This window comes from Trachemys scripta, chromosome 13, assembly GCF_013100865.1.
Source record: "Trachemys scripta elegans isolate TJP31775 chromosome 13, CAS_Tse_1.0, whole genome shotgun sequence".
NCBI classification, from domain to species: Eukaryota; Metazoa; Chordata; order Testudines; family Emydidae; genus Trachemys; species Trachemys scripta.
This window is the reverse complement of record NC_048310.1, coordinates 9,497,963-9,519,663: the sequence shown is the minus strand read 5'-3', so window position 1 is coordinate 9,519,663 and position 21,701 is coordinate 9,497,963. Positions and strand designations below refer to the sequence as shown.

General features: G+C 46.9%; 1 protein-coding gene across 1 annotated transcript in view; it reads right to left on the bottom strand.

The window, feature by feature from the left end:
* The window catches only part of COTL1 (coactosin like F-actin binding protein 1), a 32,622-nt gene extending 11,047 nt beyond the window's left edge, over positions 1-21,575 (bottom strand). Inside the window, exons 1-3 of the mRNA XM_034788720.1 lie at positions 21,121-21,575; positions 20,668-20,750; positions 5,459-5,616 (exon numbers count right to left, since the gene is read on the bottom strand). Coding sequence (XP_034644611.1) covers positions 5,459-5,616; positions 20,668-20,750; positions 21,121-21,197 — 318 coding nt within the window. The 5' untranslated portion in view covers positions 21,198-21,575. The remainder of the gene's footprint in view (positions 1-5,458; positions 5,617-20,667; positions 20,751-21,120) is intronic.
* Between the last annotated feature and the right edge of the window lie 126 nt (positions 21,576-21,701).

Sequence of the window (21,701 nt, the reverse complement as noted above, 5' to 3'; positions counted from 1 at the left end):
TGACTTTCTGGGCAGGAATGCTGGAGGAAACCGTGAATAGTCAAGGTTTCCAGAAGGTAAATGTTGAACTAGCAAATGTGAGCATTCGCACCAGGCATGCATCCAACCAGGGACTGGGAATCCCTTTATTTATACAGAGCCATGGAAGAGCTTGGTGTTTACAGAACAAAGATTTCCTACTCTGAGGAGCTTAAAACCCTAAGTTAAGATGAGAATAACATAGATGAAGGAAGAGAAAAAAAGGAGTTTCCCTGCAGCAAGGAGAACTAAGACTTTTTTTAAATGAATCTCTACAATCTGCAGAAAGGGAGGAGGCCACCAGAGAAAGGCTGGTACTACCAGCCTCCTGCTCTCTTTGGACACCCCTTTTGCAAACAAGAGCAGACAGGCGAGCCAAGGCAAGTAGCACATGTGCGGACATTGCAGCAGCAATCAGAGAGAGGCTGGACCTGATCATTCACGGCCCTGCATCTCATGGAGTCATCTATACCAGCTCAAAGGCGAGTGCAAAGTGGGTGTAAAATCAGCATGGTAGCATTTGACAGCCTGGCTTCCAGAGGTGTGGGGCAAGGCACTGTTAGGACCCCGGTGCACAGGGCGGTCATTAGTCATTAGCACAGTTGCCCATTTTAAAACCCAAATGGAGCCTTCCCCCCCCCCCTTGTTCCCCCCCCCCTTTTTAAGGTAAAAAGACAGCCCTCCTGTGCCAAGACCATGTGTGCCAAATTTCATCATGGAGGAAACAGAGTGAAGACTCATGGCCCTCAGAACAGCTCGAAACATAAACAGCTCGAAACAGCATCAACTACCCTAGTGCAGTGGTTCTCAAACTAGGGCCGCTGCTTGTTCAGGGAAAGCCCCTGGCCGGCCGGGCCAGTTTGTTTACCTGCCGCGTCTGCCGGTTTGGCCGATTGCAGCTCCCAGTGGCTGTGGTTCGCTGCTCCAGGCCAATGGGAGCTGTGGGAAGCAGCGCGGGCTGAGGGATGTACTGACTGCCACTTCCTTCAGCCCCCATTGGCCCGGAGCAGTGAACCGCAGCCACTGGGAGCCGCGATTGTTTACCTGCCGCGTCTGCAGGTTCAGCCAAACAGGCCCGGCCCGCCAGGGGCTTTCCTTACACAAGTGGCGGCCCTAGTTTGAGAACCACTGCCCTAGCGCACGCTGTACCTTTCCACATTTCCTGGGTGCTCCTGAGCAAGGCAGGTCAAAACAATCGTTACAGAAACGGAGACAGCCAATAGGTTGGATGTGTATTTGAGCACCAAGAGACAGAACTCAATTATTAAAGCAGGTAAATCTAGGAGAGGGCTTGGCTTTTTAAGCGACACAAAAAGTTTAAAGTGCAACACTAGTGTATAATTTTAAGTGAACAAGTGGGGCCTACTCAATCAGGCTGCCAAACCTGCAGCCACAGATCCACCCAGCCTGGGTCAGCTTTATCAATGGGACCTTTGCATCAAAAAGCACCAAGTGTCCTGTGTTCGATCTTTGCTATTATAAATGGTGGCCTACGGTAGGATTTGAACCACTATGGATCTCTGAAATTTGGGGTGAGCTCCTTCAGCCAGGAGAGTGTGTAATCCACACTAGTCCGGTGTAAATCTTTGTCCCCCTCTCGTGGTTGGACTGCATACATAGGTTTGAGGCGGTTACTGCTCCTAATTGATTGGACTTGGTCCGCCGGCTTAAGTGCTAGAGGTTTATGCTTTTAGATTCAGAAGTCCCCATGAATTACCCAGCCATTCCCACACCACAAGGTGTGCAGCATGAGATGGAGTATGCTGACAGAGCTCCATCAAGTTAATTTGAACTCCAACAAGCTATACCGCAGGAGTCTCCACTCGCCCCTTAATAGCATGTTAAAAGGCACCCGTTCTGGGTGCATGTCTGCATGCCATCCAGCCCTACTCCAAACCCATCCTCAGCTGACTTTGCAGAAGGGTTTGGGGCAAGTCACAGACCTGAATGTTGGCTTTCCAGCTGTGGTAGAGGGATGGGGGTGGAAACTGAATAGCCTGACAAAGGACCCACCCAAGGTTTACTTGAACTCCTCCAGTATAATAAGCACAGAGTGTCTGGACCTTTTGCCATAGTTTAAGATGAGGGATTTCAGCTCCACTGAAGTCAATGCAAATGCGCTGATTTCCATCAGTTGAGGATCTGGCCCAGTAATTTTACAATTCTTGAAATAGCACTTCATAAAATACAGAGCAACTGCAGCCACTTCCAGGAGAGGACCCACAAGAAGGCAAAGCACAAAGAAAGGGCAGGCCAGTTCCACTTGCTTTTAGGATCTCGACAGAAGCACAGTGCCTATTGGCATTTGTTCAGCTTTGAACAGTGCTCAGCCCGTTGCTTGTAAATACATCTATAGCGTATCATAGAACCATAGAGTTAGAAGGGACCTGCCAAGACGCGGGATTTGTTGTGTCTAAAGCATCCAAGACAGGCTATCCAGCCTCCTCTTGAAAACCTCCAGTGAAGGAGCTTCCACAATCTCCCAAGCAGTCTGTTCCCCTTGTCCTACTGTTCTTACAGTTAGGAAGTTTTTCCAGAGATTGAAATCTGCTCTGCTGTAGTTTGAACCCATTGCCTCTTGTCGTGCCCTGTGTGGCAAAAAAGAACCACTTTTCTCCATCTTTTTTTATGGCGGCATTTCAAGTATTTGAAGACCTCTATCATGTCCCCTCTTAATCTCCTCTTTTCCAAACTAAACATAGCCCGTTCCTTCAGCCTTTGCTCAGATGACTTACATTCCATCCCTTGGATCAGCTTTGTTGCTTGCCTCTGGATCCTTTCCAGTTTCTCTACATCCTTTCTACACATTGGTTACCAAATCTGGACATAGTACTCCAACCAAGGCCTAACCAGCTCCGAGTAGAGCAGTACTATCACCTCCCATGACTCGCATGCTTTGCCTCTGTTAATCATAGGATTAAAAGGTACTGCAAGGGTCATCTAGTCTAACCCTCCTGCAACTCTCCAAGAATACCCAAGCAGGACTCCTTCTCATTGGAACTTGGGTCTTAGAGAGAGGAAGGTGGACTTTCACAAATATTATACCACAGCAAGTGCCCTTCACATTTTACTCCAGGGTCTACTGACTGTTGTTAGAAACTGAGAGACTTGTTCTAATCATTCAAACTCAAAGCTGTTATCTGCTACACAAAAAACACCTTGTGCCATACTGCTAATTCTGAAGGCATCCCCTGTGTTAAGTATGGGTAGAATACACAACTAAGTGTACATAGGGGGCCAGCCTGCAAGAGAAGCCACAAAACAGTGAGCAGCTCACACAGCTGGGTTTTTTTTTTTTAATGTTATTTCTCTTTCTAGAGCTCCTGTTATCCCACCCAGGGAACCAAAACTGGATAAAACTTGTGCTTTCTTGGCAACAAATAAATAAATAAATAGATTAATATTTCTGCTTGCAACCAATTTCATATTAATAAAGCTTTGCTTCATCGCTACCATTGATAGGGGTAAACCTTCTGTTTCAGCATGAATCCTTCACTGTAGTTCCCATGTTGGGAGGTGCAGCATAAATGGGTATTTCCTAGGAAGGCGTTTGAATTTCAGCCGGCCTGCCCCATTTTTGAGTTATTTGTAGGTTAAAATCATTAAGTCAACAAACATTACACAGTAAATGGAAGGGACCGTCATTTTCATCCTGCACACTCCGCTCTCAAAGAGCTTTCTTAATGTAGACAAATACTATGGGACAAGGTTGTTACAAGGAGGAGGATGAAAAACTGTTCTCATTAACCTCTGAGGATAGGACAAGAAGCAATGGGCTTAAATTGCAGCACGGGCAGTTTAAACTGGACATTAGGCAAAACTATAATGCTGACAATTGACCCATACAACAGTCCATAACTTCCTGTTACATGTCATTTGAACTTGATTGGTTGCCTGTTTAATAGCCTGTTTGATTTAATAGGCTATTGGAGAGTTAACCACTCTTGGCTTTGACGTAAAGCTTTGATCTTCTTTCTGAAAACTTCCTAACTGTCAGGGTAGTTAAGCACTGGAACAAATTGCATAGGGAAGTTGTGAAATCTCAGTCATTGGAGATTTTTAAGAACAGGTTGGACAAACACCTGTCAGGCATGGTCTAGTTATTACTTAGTTCTGCCTTGAGTGCAGAGGATTGGACTAGATGACCTGTTTGAGGTCCCGTCCGATCTCTATGATTTTCAATATTCAGCCTGTTCTGACAGCTCAATGAGAAAGGGTATTCTGAGGCACCAGAAAGAGGCAGTACATTTAGGGAACTTGTTATAAAGATGGGTCCCACCATAAACATTTCTTCAGCGGAAGCAAATGCTGAACTGTAAATCTATTCAGTCATAGTTGTGCTGCTGTTGGCTAGGATACCCTTGCGTACAACAGCGGTAGGAACATTTTTGGTGGTCCCTTCTTGCTTTAAACTCTAAGACTATTTTAACACCTAATTCTGACACAGTGCTTTCAGCAATAGATTTCAAAGCCCTTTACTAAGGAGGTCAGTATCATCATTCCCATTTTACAGATGGGGAAACTGAGGCACGGAGCAGGGACATGACTTGCCCAGGATTACTCTGTAGGCCAGTGGAAGAGCTGGGAATAGAACCCCGGTCTCCTGACTCCCAGTCCAGTGCCCTCTCCACTTCTATCTATTTTAGATGACAGGATCTGATATTTTAGTCACAGCATTCCACAATGCAGTTCTCTAACAGCTGAAGTTCCCCTACTCCTTGATTTAAGTCTACTAAGGTCCATTGAACTTGAATTTTGTGAGAGCACAATGCTGTGTCAGAATGTCCTAGGCATGCGCTAAATGGTTAAATTATAGGTTGTGCTTGGACAGACAAATTCCACTGGGGAAACTTTCTGAGATGTGTGTATTAAGCACACATCTCCATGTTCCTGTTACACCCAATGCCAAACAGGAAACTATTCAAATCTAGTTAACTATTAAAAGTTGCTTGTTAATTAATACCGATTGCAAGCCCAGCCTTGCAGTCTATTGTCTCTGTAGAGTGAGATAACCTGGAGCCTTCTGTGGTCTAAAATAAAATAAAAATCACTGAAACAATTAGCACGGCAGTCTCTTTCCTATTCTCTTTATCCAATTTAAACTACCAGTGCGCTGCTATACATGCCTCAATATTAAGCTGTTTTTATATCAGACAGAGAAAGAACAGGGGCTAAGAGATATGCTTACCCAGGCAAGGACTGGTATGCATACTTTTATTGCTCTCCTTACAGCCATAAGTGTTGGTGACAGCTGAGAGTCCAAAGGAGCTAATTTTTAACTGAGCATGCAAAGGGCAGATTGAGTCTTGGTGATGGTAAGGAGCGTGAAAAGTTAAAGCTTTAAAAAGAGAATAGTTTTCTAAGGCTGACCAAATTTCCCTCTTCCCACCCCATGCTCTCGAAAGGCTAGAAGCAGTGCAGGTCAGAAAGGTGGCATTACCTGTACTACTTCTTTGACCAGAGTTTTGTCAGTCCCGGTTTTGGCTCTCTGCAGGCCGCTAACGTTCTCTCCGATCCAAGTGATGAGGGCAAACTTGACTCGCTTGCTCATGGCATCCCCAGTGGTAAATCGGACAAATCCAAACAACCTGATATCATCTATAAAAACAAAGAAACAAAAAGGAGAAGTCATTAGAAGGGAGACAAAATATTACCTCACTAAAGAATTAATCTCAGTCGATTCTGAGCATAGCCAGGTAGTCTCCTGATCTCTATTCTAATAGTGTTGTGTTGGTAATTCAGAAGATGTGTACACACACGTACGCACATGTGTAGGATATCTTTTTCCCATATTAGATCTGCCTTTCGCTATTGCACACTCACTGATTAGGAGTTACCTGACTGGCACAGCTGTACCATGCCAGCTGCTACGCTGTTAAGTTTGGAAGCGAGGAACACACTCACAATTGGCCAGGTCTTTCGAGTCCACACAGCTGACCTGGATGATGCATTTAGTGTTCAGCATGCAGGAAAGTGAAGACATTGATCACTGGCCCTTATGCTGCAAGCTGCTCTGGGAAGGTAGGAATCCACCTGTGCAAGGCAGTTTGCAGGACAGGAGACTTATGACCAGATGCACACCCAAGCCTGATTGGATAAGCAATGAGAAAGACTAGTCAAGACCACAAGTTATGTAACAGTGACTGCACAGCAACCAAAAGAACCATACCATATAGACCAAAGAAACAGCTCACTGAACAAAAACCAAGACCAGTAGTTGCTGAGGGTTAGACACATCAGTGGGCTGGTGTGCTGATTTCCCAGCCCACAAAATAAGACAGTCAGGCAGCCTTCAGTCGGTTGTGATCCCTTCTTCCTGGTGGAACTTACGAAGAGTCCAAACAGAACAACAAAACACAGGGTCATAACAAGACAAAGACGGCAACTACAACCACCAGTCTCCATACATAGACCTGTGGGCAGGCTCCAACTCGCAGGGAGATGTTCCCAGGCAAACCTTCATATTTCCCCTGCTCCCATTAATGTGTCAGGGTTAATTGGTGGCTGCATTAACCCTTTAAGGCAGGGTTCTCAAACACACGGCCCGGGGGTTATTTTCTGCGGCCCGCAGGCCCGCAAGCTCCTCGCGGCCCCCCTGCCCTCCCCCAGCGTTTACCTAGAGCGGCTCCAGCCTGACGCGCACAGGGAGCAGGGCAGGCCATGGTTCCCCATTCACAGCTAATGGGAGCTGCTTGGGACGATGCCTGGAGCAACAGCCACACACACCCCTGCGCCCCTCCTTCCCCAGGTTCCGTCGGCTTCCCGGAGCGGCGCAGGGGCAGGTGTGCATCGGGCCAGAGCACATCCCCTGAACCCCTCCTGCAGCCGAACCCCCTGCCCTGAGTCCCCTGCTGCACCCTGACCCCCTATCCTGAGCCCCTGCTGCACCCTGCACCCCTCCTGCACCCCAACCCACTGCCCTGAGCCCCCTGCTGCACCCCTCCAGTGCACCCCAACCTACTGCCCTGACCCCCCTGCCGCACCCTGACCCCCTGCCCTGAACCCCCTGCTGCACCCCAACCCCATGCCCTGAGCCCCCTGCCCTGACCCCCTGCCGCACCCCTCACCCCTCCTGCACCCTACACCCCAACTCCCCGCTCTGAGCCCCCGCCACACACCTGGGGGCAGGGAGGGAGCAGAGTTGGGATGGGGATTTCAGGGAAGGGGTTGGAATGGGGGCAGAGAAGGGGTGGGAAGAGGCAGGGCCTCACGGAAGGGGTGGAGTGGGGGCGGGGGAGGGAGGTGTCAGTAAATGCGGCCCTCGGGCCAATGTACTAGTCCTCATGTGGCCCTCGTGGTCATTTGAGTTTGAGACCCCTGCTGTAAGGTCTGGGTTAGTGATTACGCTTGTGCCCTATCACAGTATCATGCTGAAAAGCATGTGCAGGATACATTTAGACCACCAGTGCTCTCTACTGAGAGCTCTCAAACTCTTTATTACTATTTCCTACTGTCCCTGAAACTTCTGCAGATCCACATAACGAAATTGGGCTAATCTACAAAGGCGCTGCCCTGCTGAGAGTAATCCAAAGTCAGAGACCTGTGGATGTTCCAGTTAAGTGTCTGATCTACATGACCTGCAGACAGATCACTCCCTGCTGCTGAAAAACCCACAGGAGGGAAAGAACTTCAAAAGGATCTCATAGAAACACCTTCGTTTCCTCCGCTCCTTCACTTGGCCATGGCAAAGAATCACAGGAAGAGACACTTCTCCCCCATGATATGGAACAAGGCACTTTTTCTGGAATAAGGAAAACGAGGTTTTCAACCCCAAGGTTTCAAAAATGAACAGTCAGGCCACCCAAAAATCATGACTGGGTTAAAAATCCATGAGATTTATAAACAGTAAATTGAGTCCATTTTTACTTTCTCATTTGAGAGCTTTTAGGCGTCAGGTGGCTGCAGAGAAAAGCTGGAGAACGAAGACTAGAAGCTTAATTTTCTTTATTAATTACAGCCGCAACTCTCACAATTCCGGATGCTAGGGCTTTGAGAAGACACACCATGTGTACTGCAAGACTAATGGGGGGGGAGGGGAATCACAACAGAAAAAATGGACACACTCTCTCTGCTTCCCTGGAGAGCTTCTAGAACCTTCCCTAATTCCCGATTGAAAAGATTGGTATGCACGTTGTCTCTGCCCAAGGGGAAGGGGTTTGCAGCCTGAAAGAATGGGCACAACCTGCCGATGTATGGGGAAGTGGACACCAAGCATGTGGGTCCATCCTGGAATCTTTAGAGCGGCTTGCTCTCCTCTCCACAGCAACATGTCGTACTGCCCAGGCATAAACCCCGGTAGTGGCACAACAGGGCCATCCAGGTGTTGTTTAGCTGTATTAGCTATCCCTAGGAGTTCCTGATGGAGGTCCACTGAGTCAGGAAGGGAGCATGCCACAGGGCATGGCTGCTCGTCCCCCCCTCCCCCTCCAGCTAGCTTTCCTCCACCACCATCTGTGACTCACTCAATGCACATGGCCACTAAGAAGGATAGCCAGCAGCAGAGGCATTTCTGCACCCACTTCCAGGATGAGCCCTCTTTCATTCCCCTCCACCAACAGACGGTAACAGAGCATCAGGCCCTTAGATTTTAAGATCACCATAGTCCTTGTTTCAGGGCCTGGCTTCTGCTCTGTTAGGCCAAAACTAAGGTTATTTATTTAGTGACCATCTGCGTACAAGCATCTCGTCTCTGGAGTCTGACAGATTCTGCGTTCCTTCTCTGCAGGGTGATTCACCAACCCAAGCTGTTGGGTGCATTTGCAATCACAGGCACACACATAGTACCACCCCCTTCCAGTCTTTTCTTGTGAGCACACAAGATACTGAAACCTACATCAGCCTTGATCTTCCAGAGAAGCAGAGCAGATGGACAGTCAAGCGAGCACAGAATACACCTAATCACAGCTGCTTCATCGGTTTAATAGGTCACTTGGTGTCCTTTTAGTGCAACAAGAGGACACAGGAAAGAACCATGAATCAGAGCACTTGCTTTTTGGAAAAGGAGTCTGTTACACCTGGTCCTACTTAAGTTTACTGTAACCAATTCCGCATGTTTTATTCCTATGCTGTCCCAACTACCACGTGAGACATCCAGGATGCCAAGTGGGAAGTCGAATGTTAATTCACACCATCCTCATCTAGATCCGTAATAAAATGTTCCCGTATACCATATATATTGCTCTAGGGCATCACCAAGGAGCCTTATAGAAACATAAAAGGCTCTGTACCATTTGCCCTGCCCCTGCTCCACAGAAAATAAGTGCCAAAGCCAATGCAAGAAGCCTTTGAAAGCCAACAAACAGTCACGTAATGCCTCTGGGTATCTCTACACAGCAACTGAACATCCGTGGCTGGCGCACATCGGCTGCTGCGGGCTCAGACGGGACCCTCACCCGTCCGTCCCAGGGTTCGAGAGCCCAGACTCCAATCCTAGCCTGGACGTCCACACCGCAATTTTACAGCCCCGCAGCGTGAGCCGGCTGATCCAAGCCAGCCGTGGGTGTTTAATTGCTGTGTAGACATACTCATTGTGTTTAAGAAGTGCAAAGGTTAGACACAGAAGAAAAAGCTGGTATAATTGCCAACAGTTCGCCAACAAGAGAAGCAGATCTTTCTGGCAGAGATCAGAGTGTGCAGTCAGAATCCCGGAGCAGAACTGGTTGAGTGTCACAAATAGTCCTGAAGCATGTTCACAGTGACAAATGGTCAGTGAAACAGGATCCAAGCTTAAGTTCTTGTATATTCATGGATTTCCTCTTCCAGAGTTAACCAGTGCTATCCTGCCAAATCATTTCTCTGCATTAGAGCAAACAAAAAGAAAGTAGTACTTCACACAATGCAGTCAACCTGTGGAACTCACTGTCAGGGGATGTTGTGAAGGCCAAAAGTGTAACTGGGTTCAAAAAGAATTAGATAAATCCATGGGTGATAATCATCCATGGCTATTAGCAAGATGGTCAGGGACACAGCCCCATGCCCCAGGTGTCCCTAAACCTCCAATTGACAGAAGCTGGGACTGGACGACAGCGGATGGATCACTTGAAATTGCACTGGTCTGTTCATTCCGTCTGAAGCATATGGCACTGGCCACTGTCAGGAGACGGGATACTAGGCTAGAAGGACCATTGCCCTGATGCAATATGGCTGTTCTTATGTAGTAGTCAGAGCCTTAGTTAACGCTGGTCCTCTCCCCCCCCCAACTGAAAAAACCCAAGACACTTTAATTTCCTCCTCCCCCTCTCCAAGAGCCATTTAAATTGGCTTTAGAAGATGGACGTTGATGTCTGCAGTGTTTTTTAAACAAGTTATAATAGAGATGGCACATTCCCTCTGAAAGAGGGACTCTTGCCCTGCTTCCATGCAGCCATCTTCCTAACCACTAACCCTTGAATATCAGTACAGCCTGAAGAAAATAAAAGCATTATTCATAGACCTGGACCTAGCACAGACAATGGCTACGGTTGGGAAGATTTCACAAGCTCCAACCAGAGCGCATTAGGGTTACTAGGTCTACCTTACAGTTGTACATGCCAAGGGTGGGGTAGATGCTATGTAAATAATGAAGTAATAATGCAACGAACACCTCAACAATAAGTAAGGAATGAACTTGGGAGAAGGAGATTATCAGTAGATAGAGTTTCTCCCCCTCCCCCACCCTGAGTGATTTCCTTGATGACAGGATTTATTCTGATCCACCCAAATATTTTAATACAATTGACACACACAAAAAAGTTTCCCCTCCAGACTACAAAGCTGCAACATTTCACACTGACTAGAATCGAGAAAGGTATATTAACTGCAAAAAGCCTTATAACAACATTAGTCCCATTGCTGTAACAAACTGGCAAAACCAATCATATTCTTAGATAAGGTCACCACTCCTAGCTTTACTCACCCAGCATTACTGTACCTAGGAACTGCAAGGAAAAAAGTCTGATAGAAGGCTTTGTCCTTACATACCATGTGTTATGAATACTGTGGCCCTACAGAGCTAGTTATAGAGAAAACGTGGCAGATTTCCTCAAAAGTGTCCTGGTTCTGATTGCTTTCCATCTGGCTTTATTCATATTTTACTTGGAAAACATTGGCTTACTTAATCCTCAAAGAAAGAGGCATATGTGGAGAAAGTCAAAATTTTTCATTACGTGTTCAATTGAATCTTGGATGAACAGATTCCTTTTCCTATACTTTTTGTAGCAACCATACCATCTTGTTACATTTTACCAGGACATCACAATGTGAGTATACTACCGTAGTTGCACAAAGTAAAAAGGGCGAGGAGAGAGTTTAAAAAGGAACTAAAACTGCTCTTAGCTCTGAGGAATTTTTCTTCTAAATGCTCTGAGGAAATCTACTCCACTTTTATAGCTAATTAAAACAACCTTTAAATAAACCTCCAAGGACGTATCTTTAACATCCTGTTAACGGATATGGCCACGTATGATATTAACGAGAACTGGACAACTCAAGTTCTGCTCTTCAGGCTGTGAATATTATAGGCAAGATCCTCAGATGGTGTGAATTGTTGAGCTACAGCAGGGATTGGCAACCTTTGGCACGCGGGAAGTGGCACAGGCCGAAGGATGTGCTGGCCGCCACTTTCCGCCACCCCCATTGGCCTGGAGCGGCAAACTGCGGCCAGTGGGAGACGCGAGCGGCCGAACCTGCGGATGCAACAGGTAAACAAACCGGCCCGGCCCGCCAGGGTGCTTACCCTGGCGGACCGCGTGCCAAAGGTTGCCAATCCCTGAGCTACAGCTATTACAGAGGTAGAACTTCAGTGGTTGTGTGTTTTCCACAAAGCCTACCACTGACAACATTTTGGGCCACCAAAGATTTTCCCCCTCTACTCCAAAACAGGAAGCAAGAATTGTAGCTCCTGCCCCCTTAAATGATACTCAATCTATGTACATATTTTGACTTGTGATTAATTTGCTGAGGGTAAAAAAATAAATAAATAAACCAACACAAAACTAGGAAAAGCTCACCACTTTTCCTACCATAGCAACCCAACTACACTGGGAGAAAATAAAATGAAGCTCCCAAACATGACAATATGTAGGATGTTAATTCCAGTTATATACCACTTTTATGGGATGCAGCTCTTTGCATGCATAACAAGACACATCTGCAAATGTTTTAGAAAGCTTTGGGGGAAGAATTATGTGTGTATAACCCTAAGTAATAGTATGGCTGTCTTCTAATGAAACCAAAGGGAATTTAGTTCACATGGTGCCAATTTTGAGTACTCTTACAGCTAGATACCGGTTCTAGTCCCAAAGAACATTGGTTGCATATGAACACTAGCATTAAACTGCAGACTCAGAAGTCGCCTTCTCATGGCCTTGGAGGCCCATTTTATGCCAGATGCCTGGTCAGTGTTAACCGATATCTACTGCCTGTCATGGGTAAGCTGTAAGAAATGAGCCACATGGTAAAGATCTTGAGCCCTCTAGTTGTTTTATGTCAGAGCACTGGGTTTCCTACTAACAGGACGCACACTCTGTCCCCTCTTGACCCTCCCTGATGCAAGCTAGAATGTTAAGCTAAGGTTAACCAACAGGAAGGAAGACTGCTCAGGCTGACATTTTAAAATTTTATTATAAGGAAACTCTCAGAACTGGGGCTGTCTCATGACTGTGTAGGAGACACTGGGGAAGGAAGGGACATGGGCCCAGTTTGGCAGGGGGAAAAGCCCAGCATCTGCTTTCTCTTTTAAACACCTGGCTCTGGTGGCAATTCTTCACCCCTTAATCCTCAGTACGCAGACACCAATGCTCTGAGTCCCCTGGGATGAGATGCTCCTAGAACAGCCATCCCCATCATCTCACTGGTGAGGGCCCAGCCCCTGTGCAGCACTCAGTCCCTGGTAACGCTGAGGCCTTTGGAACCTTATCAAAAGCTCCTTAAAGTCAACAGGTCTTTCCATTTACTTCAATGGGCTTTGGCTCAGGTCCTATAGTCTTCTTTAAAAGAAAGACTGATGTTTAGCATCATGATTATAAATACAAGACAAAACGTAACCAAGTCCAATAATCCATTCTAATGTGCAGCCAACATGTATCCCAGGGATCGACAACCTTCGGCACGTGGCCCGCCAGGGTAAGCCCCCTGGTTGGCCGGGCCAGTTTGTTTACTTGCCGCGTCTGCAGGTTCGGCGGATCATGGCTCCCACTGGCCGCGGTTTGCTGCTCCAGGCCAATGGGGGTTGCGGGAAGCGGCGGCCAGCACGTCCCTCGGCCTGCGCCGCTTCCCGCAGCCCCCATTGGCCTGGAGCCGCGAACCGTGGGAGCCGCGATCTGCTGAACCTGTGGACGCGACAAGTAAACAAACCAGCCCGACCTGCCAGGGGGCTTACCCTGGCAGGCCGCATGCCAAAGGTTGCCCATCCCTGACGTATCCAGTGTGCTTAGGTCCAGGACATGAACTCATGAGACGGATGAGCCATCAGACACAGCAGAGTTCCTTTGCTCTCACCCGTCAGTGAAGAAAGAGCTAAGTACCTGTCTCACCGAAGTCAATACCAAATGCTCACAAGCCTCAGTGTGGTTCAGAGAGAAGAAGACCAAAGTCCTCATGACTTGTTAACAGATGGGTTGTCAGGAGCATGAGCTAGAGTCCAGCAGTATCATAACTAACGGCTTTGTTTCTTAAAATTATTACATGCCTGACACATCTCCAGATACATTTTCATGGAAGTGATGCCTGGCAGCCTCCCAAAGTCAAAGAAGTTTCAAATTCCTGCAAGATGGTGAACAATGGACTCTTCCCCCTCCCCAACCTCTACACAAAATCCATATGCAGCTCCATCATTAGCATCTTGAGTGGATACATCCCATTGAAACAAATATTGGGGTTGATTTTCTGTTGCATTAAAGGGTTGAGGCACCTTTAAGGGATATAAATGACCTTGGGGAATACCCCCACCAGCCACAGTGGCCCGCTATTGGCTTCTCTCCTAGTGTAAGGCACCAGGGTTTTTGGCACCCTAGGCAGGGGTCCTTCCGCGCTCCCGGTCGTTGTCGTCGATTCTGCGGCGGGGGGGTCCTTCCGCGCTCCCGGTCTTTGGGGCACTTCGGCGGCAGGTCCTGGAGCAAGTGAAGGACCCACCACAGAATTGCCGCCGAAGGATCCCCCCCCCCCCCCCCCCGCCTGCTATCGAATTGCCGCTGACGGGGGCAAAATGCCGCCCCCCAAATCCAGGTGCCCTAGGCAACCACCTAGGTCGCCTAAATGGAAGCGCTGGCCCTGTGTAAGGGGAAGGATGGTCCAATGGTAGAGCATTAGCTTAGGACAGGGGAGACCTGGGTTTAATTCCCTGCTCCAGCAGGGACTTCCTGTGTAACCATGGCCAAGTCACTTAGGGAACTGAGGCCCAAAGAGGCGATCTGGAAAAAGGGGATAACATTTCCTTACCTCACAGAAGCATTGTGAGAATACATACATTAGGGATTGTGAAACACTTGGAGATCTACTGATGACAGTGTAGAAACAGGCTATTGTGATGATGAGGGACTGTAAGTGGACCCAGGACACTGTGCTATGGCTACCTTTTGAGCTATGGGAAGCAGAGAGTTTAAATTAGAGCAGTCCTGAGGCAGCTCTGATGCCAAGGACCAGACAGACCCCTGACAGGCTCCAGAATACAGTGATCATAAACATACAGTGACTTAACCCCCTTCCCCACCGGTTCCTGTGTTCAACACTGGGATGGAGGAAGCAGACAAAGTTCCAGATGGCCATAGGGAAGTGGTTGTCAAACAGATGCCGCTTTAACTGATCCTCCAAGGAGCTTTTCACAGCAGTGTGGGGGAGGAGGCAGGAGCAAGGTGGCTTTGCAGCCAGGAATGCACAGTCAATGTGAAATTCCCCAAAAATAATTACCATAGAGGACGGATCATCAATTTTCACAGGTTTGCCCTTCAAATATTTGTTAAAGGAGAAAACAGGCAAAGGAAGGACTCAGATGAGCACGAGAAAGAATCAACAATATCCTGTAAAGTCCAAAATTACAAAGGTATTTTGGTGCCTAAAGATGCAAATCGACACCTAATGGGATTTATAAAAAGCACCTAAGTGAGTTAGGCACCTTAGCTAAGTCTCCCCAGGTACCTACCTATATCTTTAGGCACCAAAACGCCTCTATAAATCTGGGCCTAAGTTTTTAGCTACTAAATTCTATTACTTACTGATTGCACCTTTATATGAGGAGCATTGCACTACGCACTATCTTAGGAGCTAGTTCCATTCTCCCCTCCCCCCCCACACACACAAACACACACACAGCTGATGCTAACCAGAAATGCTTTATGCCGTATCTATTCCATACCAAGAGTTTTAATTCCTCCTAATGTTGACTGCACAGTACTGACACATGAATAGCTCTTCCATCTCATGCTGTCAAGACAGGTATTTATCAGTACTGGGACTTTCCTAACAGCAACCTAGTTACTTCTTTTGTCATGGTTGTAAACATTTGGTTCTCAATGGGGTGGAGGAACTTCTAAAGCTCCACCCCAATAAACTGCAGTGTAGCCATACTTTTTTTTTTTTTTTTTTTTTTGCAAATATGGACTGTTCCACTCTGTTCCTTTAATAATATTGGGGAGAGCGAAATAAGTCCAGCTATTAGTTAGTCTGGCATCACTGACATTTACAAAACCTTAACTGTGTATTTCTGACTGGGATTATTTTAAGTCCAGGATCCCAGGTAAGGTCACTTCCACTCTTCTCAGCCATGCATTCAACAACCCCAATTATTAGGGCTTGAAATAAAAACAGATCTTCCCACCCTGTTGTAAAAAACAAGCAAACCTTCAAACCCCTCTCTCTCTTTCTGGCTCCGAATCCAACAACTCAGCTTTTTGTCTAAAAGGGTATTGATGGCATGAAGTGTTTAATGCCAAATTCATGCCACGGCTGGATCCATGCCACCGGCACAGGCACAAGGGAGGGCGATCTCTGGAAAATGAAGGAGATCAAAAGCCTGGAATGAAATCCTTGTTTAATGGAGAGGAAGCCCATGAGATATTAGCGAACCCAGTTAAGCAGCCCTGGATCTATGCTCAAAGGAAATGACACATGCGCTGTAACAGTTTTTTCAATGTGAATCCGTCAGTTTCCCACTCAGTTTTCCTCTTCCTATTTAAAAAATGTCACCCATGTAGTTTCAGTGGCCCAGAATAACGGAAGGGGTAAAATGGCGGGTTTACTGCGTATTTCACTGCTATGCTTTTCTGCAGATAACCCCGTGGCTGGGATAAGGCTCAGGAGCAAGTCCTATGTGCAGGGCCATCTAAGGCAAAGCTCTGGTGTAGAATGGACTTGTACATGCACAATATACAGAGGAACAAATCCTCACAAGATACATTGGGTGCAGCAGGGCTCAAACCAGGGCCCGCTCCAGGCACCAGCCTGGCAAGCAGGTGCTTGGGGCGGCCGCTCCGGAGAGGGGCGGCACGTCCAGCTATTCGGCGGACGGTCCCTCACTCCCACTCGGAGCGAAGGACCTCCGCCGAATTGCCGCCACAGATCGCGATCGCGGCTTTTTTTTTTGGCTTCTTGGGGCGGCCAAAACCCTGGAGCCAGCTCTGGCTCAAACTGTGATCCAGGGGATTTATACAGTCCCAATTACCATCACACTTGAACACCGAACAGTGTTTAATATATTTATTAAATAGTAGTCCAGAGTGTCTACAGAGAGCTGGCTGGTCACATGGTATCTTTGCCAGCTGCTAATGTAACCCACACACCTCCTGGGTGTGGTGCTCGGTCCCATCGAGTGGCACCAAGACCACAGAGAGAGAGATAAAATGAGTCTGCTTTACAGCCTTAGCTAACAGGCAGTTACTGGCTTTTAGCTCACGCGGTAAAGACCCCAAGTTTGATCCCGCCCGCCAACAGAGGTGTTACAAGTGGGGGCTTGTCTGGGATTTCAACTGGGAAGACTCTGAAGCTCAGGATGTGCTTCCTCAGCTAGGGGAAATATGTAACCCACACACCTTCTGGGTGTGGTGTTCTGTCCCATTTAGTGGCACTCAGTCCTCTTATAGAGAGAGATAAAATGGGTCTGCGAACAGCCAGTTGACGTTTAGCTCATGCAGTAGAGGCTCACGCACTAATAAACTCCAGAAGTCCCTGGTTCGATCCTGCACGCCAGCGACCGGGGTCTGTCAGCGTTACACTAAGTCACATTAAAAGAAGCCAAATATACACTACATCATTTCCTGATTTTCCCCATGGAGGCTATTGCTGTAGTTGCTGCAGAGACATTCTGGGAACACCAGTGGTATTCGGAATGGAGATGTCTAAAAGAGATTGTCTGTCTCAATTCAGGGGCAGGCAACACTACTGAGAACTCCTCGCACAATGCAGGAAGTGCAAAAGCAAGCAACCTTATAAGGACGTGAACAAAAGAACTTCCTGTATCTTTGAGCCAAGTGAATTAGCACCCACTGACTCCGCCTTCCCTACAATCTAATGCCCAGGAGGAAAGCAATATGCACACCACACCAAAGGTGCTTTTAATAAGAATGGCCATTAGAGAAAGCAGGAGACAGATGCTTTCTGTTTGAGAGCATATTGTAACAGATGGCCTGGTAAGCAGAGCAGAGCGAATTTGCACTGAGGTACCTCAGCCTACACCTGGTGAGCTGAGGTTTTGTATTCAAGCTCCCACTTGTATCTTCAACCACCTAATCATAGGAGGCTCTACAAAAGGCAGCTGGGGAGGGAAGGGCAGGGGAGGGGGGGGGGAAGAAGAGGGTCTTTCAAGTCTGTATTGTTCAGACAATAGGAATCCAAAACCAGGAAAGAAGTTTACTTTGAAGCCAGTGGCATTTATTTAAATCCACATTTTTCCATTGAATTTTTGTTTCAACGGAAATTTTCCAACCAGCTCTACGGTGTACTAAGAGTGGTCACCTTTCCTCCAGATGGGAAGGGAAGCTCGGTCTTCACAGCTGGCACCAATCCCGTTTCCTGACTTATGTCTAGTGGTCGAGCTCAGGCTGGTTGCACAGATGGAGTCACTAAAACTAGCATATCTTCCTTCCCCAACTCATGTAACATCCGTTAGTTCGTGGGAGGAGGAAGTAGCTGTCTGACACTTGGCCAAGTCTGTATACCCGGTACCTCTTCACTTCCTATGGTTTATTAAAGCTTCAAGCACATGTGCTTCAGAGATATTTTATTGTCACGGGTTAATCTGCTCTTGCCTTCCTTCTATTCAAGGCCTGCTGAGGGCCTGTCCAGCCGCTAGCATGGGCTAATGCTAGAGCACAGGTCTACCCTGGCCACCCCTTTTATATGAAACCTCTCTTTTTAGTCTGAGCGTCATAGATCTGGAAGATCCTTTTTGTTGGAGGAACTTCAGGGCTAGTGGGGTCAGCTCTGCACTGAGAAATTCACTCGGAGAAGAGGTGGGGTGAATTCTGCTTTGGTCTATGTCCCTTTTAGCGCCCTGATTGTAACAAGGGTTTGATGCACAAAATTGCTGGCAAGAAACTGAAATTGGATTATGATCCCAAGAGCTCACGACTCCAGTGGCTACTGTTCAACAGCCTGCCCAGGACAAGTTCTGGGGGTCAGCTGCCTCTGACGAGCCTCCGAGCCTCCTCTCGCCAACTACCTGCTCAGGCTGCTTGTTACAGAGGGGATAACAGGTAAGGAAGAGATGACAGGTAAGAAGCACTCGTCAGGAAGAGGCACAGTCAGTATCTTCCCAGACAGAGCAGTTCGAGTCAAGCCAGACAAAACAAGAGATTTAAGCTTTAAAAATAAATGGCAGAGAAAATAAGTATGGAAGGGTTCCAGCCTGGGAAGCTGTTTGACTGCCTTAGTCACTGGCAGGGGAGAGAAATATGGAAGGCATTCAGCAACCTCCGCTAGTAATCGCCCTTGTTCAACCCAGAGCCCTGTGGCTGACCCTCTCTTAGGCAATGTGGGCCTGGATTTCAGAAGAGCTGAGTGCCCAGAAATACAATTGGTGTCAATGGGAGCTGCAGGAGCTCAGCGCCTCTGTGTTTGTTTTCCCCATCTGGACATGTGTCCTCCCTTCAAAAAGGATTTTCTGGCACCTCTCTTAGGACAAATACGTTTCCTTTCTCTTAGAGCCTCTCCTTTGGCCTGCTAACTCCTCCCACCCACCTTCTTATAAGGTCACAGAATGAGAGAAAGAGTTCTCTTCAGGGTACAGGAATTCAACTCTTCTGATAGGAGCTCCGTGAATTTAAGTTTCTCTGCAAAGTAAATGAGATCAGCTGGGGACTTTTGCTCTTTTCAGGAGTATCCAGGCAATCCTGACAGCATCCTCCAGCAATGGTTTGAATAGAGCAATTAAGGCATCTTGATTCAATGACTACACATATTTCTAGCCCCTGGGAGTTTAATATCTTTCCCTGCCAACAGCTGCATGCTGATTAGAGTCCCAGTCCTCCCCCATTTAAGTTCATGGAAGTTTTGGCATTGAATTCAATGCGAGAGGATCCGACTCTTAGCTGGGTCCATGGCTGGGCCCTTTCTGGACAGAGAGGCCCCTTCACAGTGGTTATTAGCATTTTAGCAGGTCAGGGACTGTTACATTACTCCTTGAGGACTAGACCTCGTTCAGCTTCTGTGAGCCAGATAATTAATATTACAGGCAATTAAAAGTCATAGCTGGGATAGATGAACTAGAAAGGCTTTGCCAGAATTACAGACCAACATTTTGAAATGAATCCAGGCTAGTACTTGAACAATTAGCAATAAATACTTCAAGCCTGGCACATCACCATATGAATTAAATGGCACATAGCCAACAGGAGCATGGGGGGAGGCGCGGACTACACGTACAATATCCCCATAGGGATAGTTTGAAAGTAACAAAGACGAGTTTTTGCAAACACTTCATGTCTTAATGTCAGAAGTAGTTAACTATTTCTTGGCTATCCACCATTCCATTACCACCTTCCGTCAGCCCTTTAGCACTCTACTTCTGGGACACAGTTCAACCCACAGCTGCCGCATTTAAACCTTGAACTGCAACTGTTAGGGTTCTGTAGTGTCACATAATTAATTTCTTTTTAACACTATATTTGTTCAAGCAAGTCTCCTATATAATTTCCTCACTCTATTGGTTCTTGAGTTTTGTGATTTTAAATTAGTGTTGTTCTTACTGCATAGATTAGTGCTATTAAAAGAATTTATTGTAGGTTTCTATAAGGCAAAGATTTCTTTTTTAATACTATGGCTATATTAGCCATAATAACTTAAATGGGTATTTTTCTCTCTTCAGTAAGAGATTTCACCCTTTAAATTTTAGGGTTAAACAATAAGATCTGAGCTAATAAGATTTTCCTCCAGTTTAGAGGGAAACTGGAAGGGAATCAAAACGCTCATCCATTGTGCAAAAGAAAAAAAATGCTGCACATATTTAAATTTGTGGGCGAAACAAAGGGATTATTAGATTAAAGAGTTTGACTGCTATGTGAGTGCATTGCATTGGGCTAATTATACTCTGTAGTAGTATGAAAATCCAATCAGACAGTAAACTACTGAAGCAAGGGCAGAGACACATTCCACTTTACACACATTTACTCCAATTCTTTTCTCTCTTTTATTAGGCAGCAAGCAGCAGTCTGCCATCTACCCAAACAATGAGACTGGCCTTACCTTTGCATTCCCTTGTAAACTCTTCATAGTCTGTTCCTTGGTCTCCGGGGACTATTGTAGAGCCATCATATTTAAAAGTCACCCTTTGGGAAGGGGAAAGGAGGTAAACAAGAAAATATTAATGCTTGAATGGGGACGATTCTTTAAGAACGTTAAAACATTTGATAGACAATTTGAGACAGACTCTAGTAAATTAGAGGGATTCCTGCACTTTCAGATTACTAATACAACCCTAGTTGTGTATTGTATGTAGCTGGTCATTGTTAATAAGAGACAAGCAAATTCTGCCCAGTATTTTCAATTTACTAGCGAGCACATTGAAAATACCGGTTCAATCACTTACTGTACAAATCCGCATTCTTCAGCTTGCCAGGGCTGAATCTCATTCCAGGCTGGACGAAGAGAAAGCTTGTGCCCGGAGGATAGGAAGAACATCAAGGCGCTGAAACTTACCAGGTAATATCCGTGCCATCATCCCTTACGAGGTTGTAGGCTTCTCTGCATGCCTCCTTGTCGATTTTAGTTGCCATTTGCTTGAGAACTGGAGTCAGGAGGGAGGATGGAATTTCAGATGAATGAAAGTGCTTGTGCCCCGCTCTCTCTCAAAACACCAAACCAATCGGCGGATTTGAAGCTTGTGGAAGGTCAGGGCTGGGAACTGTGCAGGCGTTTGTAAAGATCCCACAGCCGAGCTGCCGCGTGCGCACGGAAACGATGCTGTAGCTTTGTGCTTCGAATTCCTCCTGCAGCCGGTCCTGCCGTATTGCTCGGAGCCCCACTGAAGGATCAGGCCAAGCGGCTCTTAACCCCTTCACTGCCTCGCTACAGGAGCGGAGAGCTCTGCCTCATTGGGACTGCTGGTCCCAACTCAGGTGGTAGCAGGGGGAGCTTGCCTGCTCTGCTCACTGATTTCTGCCCATCCAAACAGAAAGCGGTGCAGGAACACCCCTCCGCTTTGCAACACAGTGGTGTTTCCTTACCACCCCCTTCCTCCCACGACTTTTTTTTTTCCCCCCCCCCCCCCTCCCCATTCT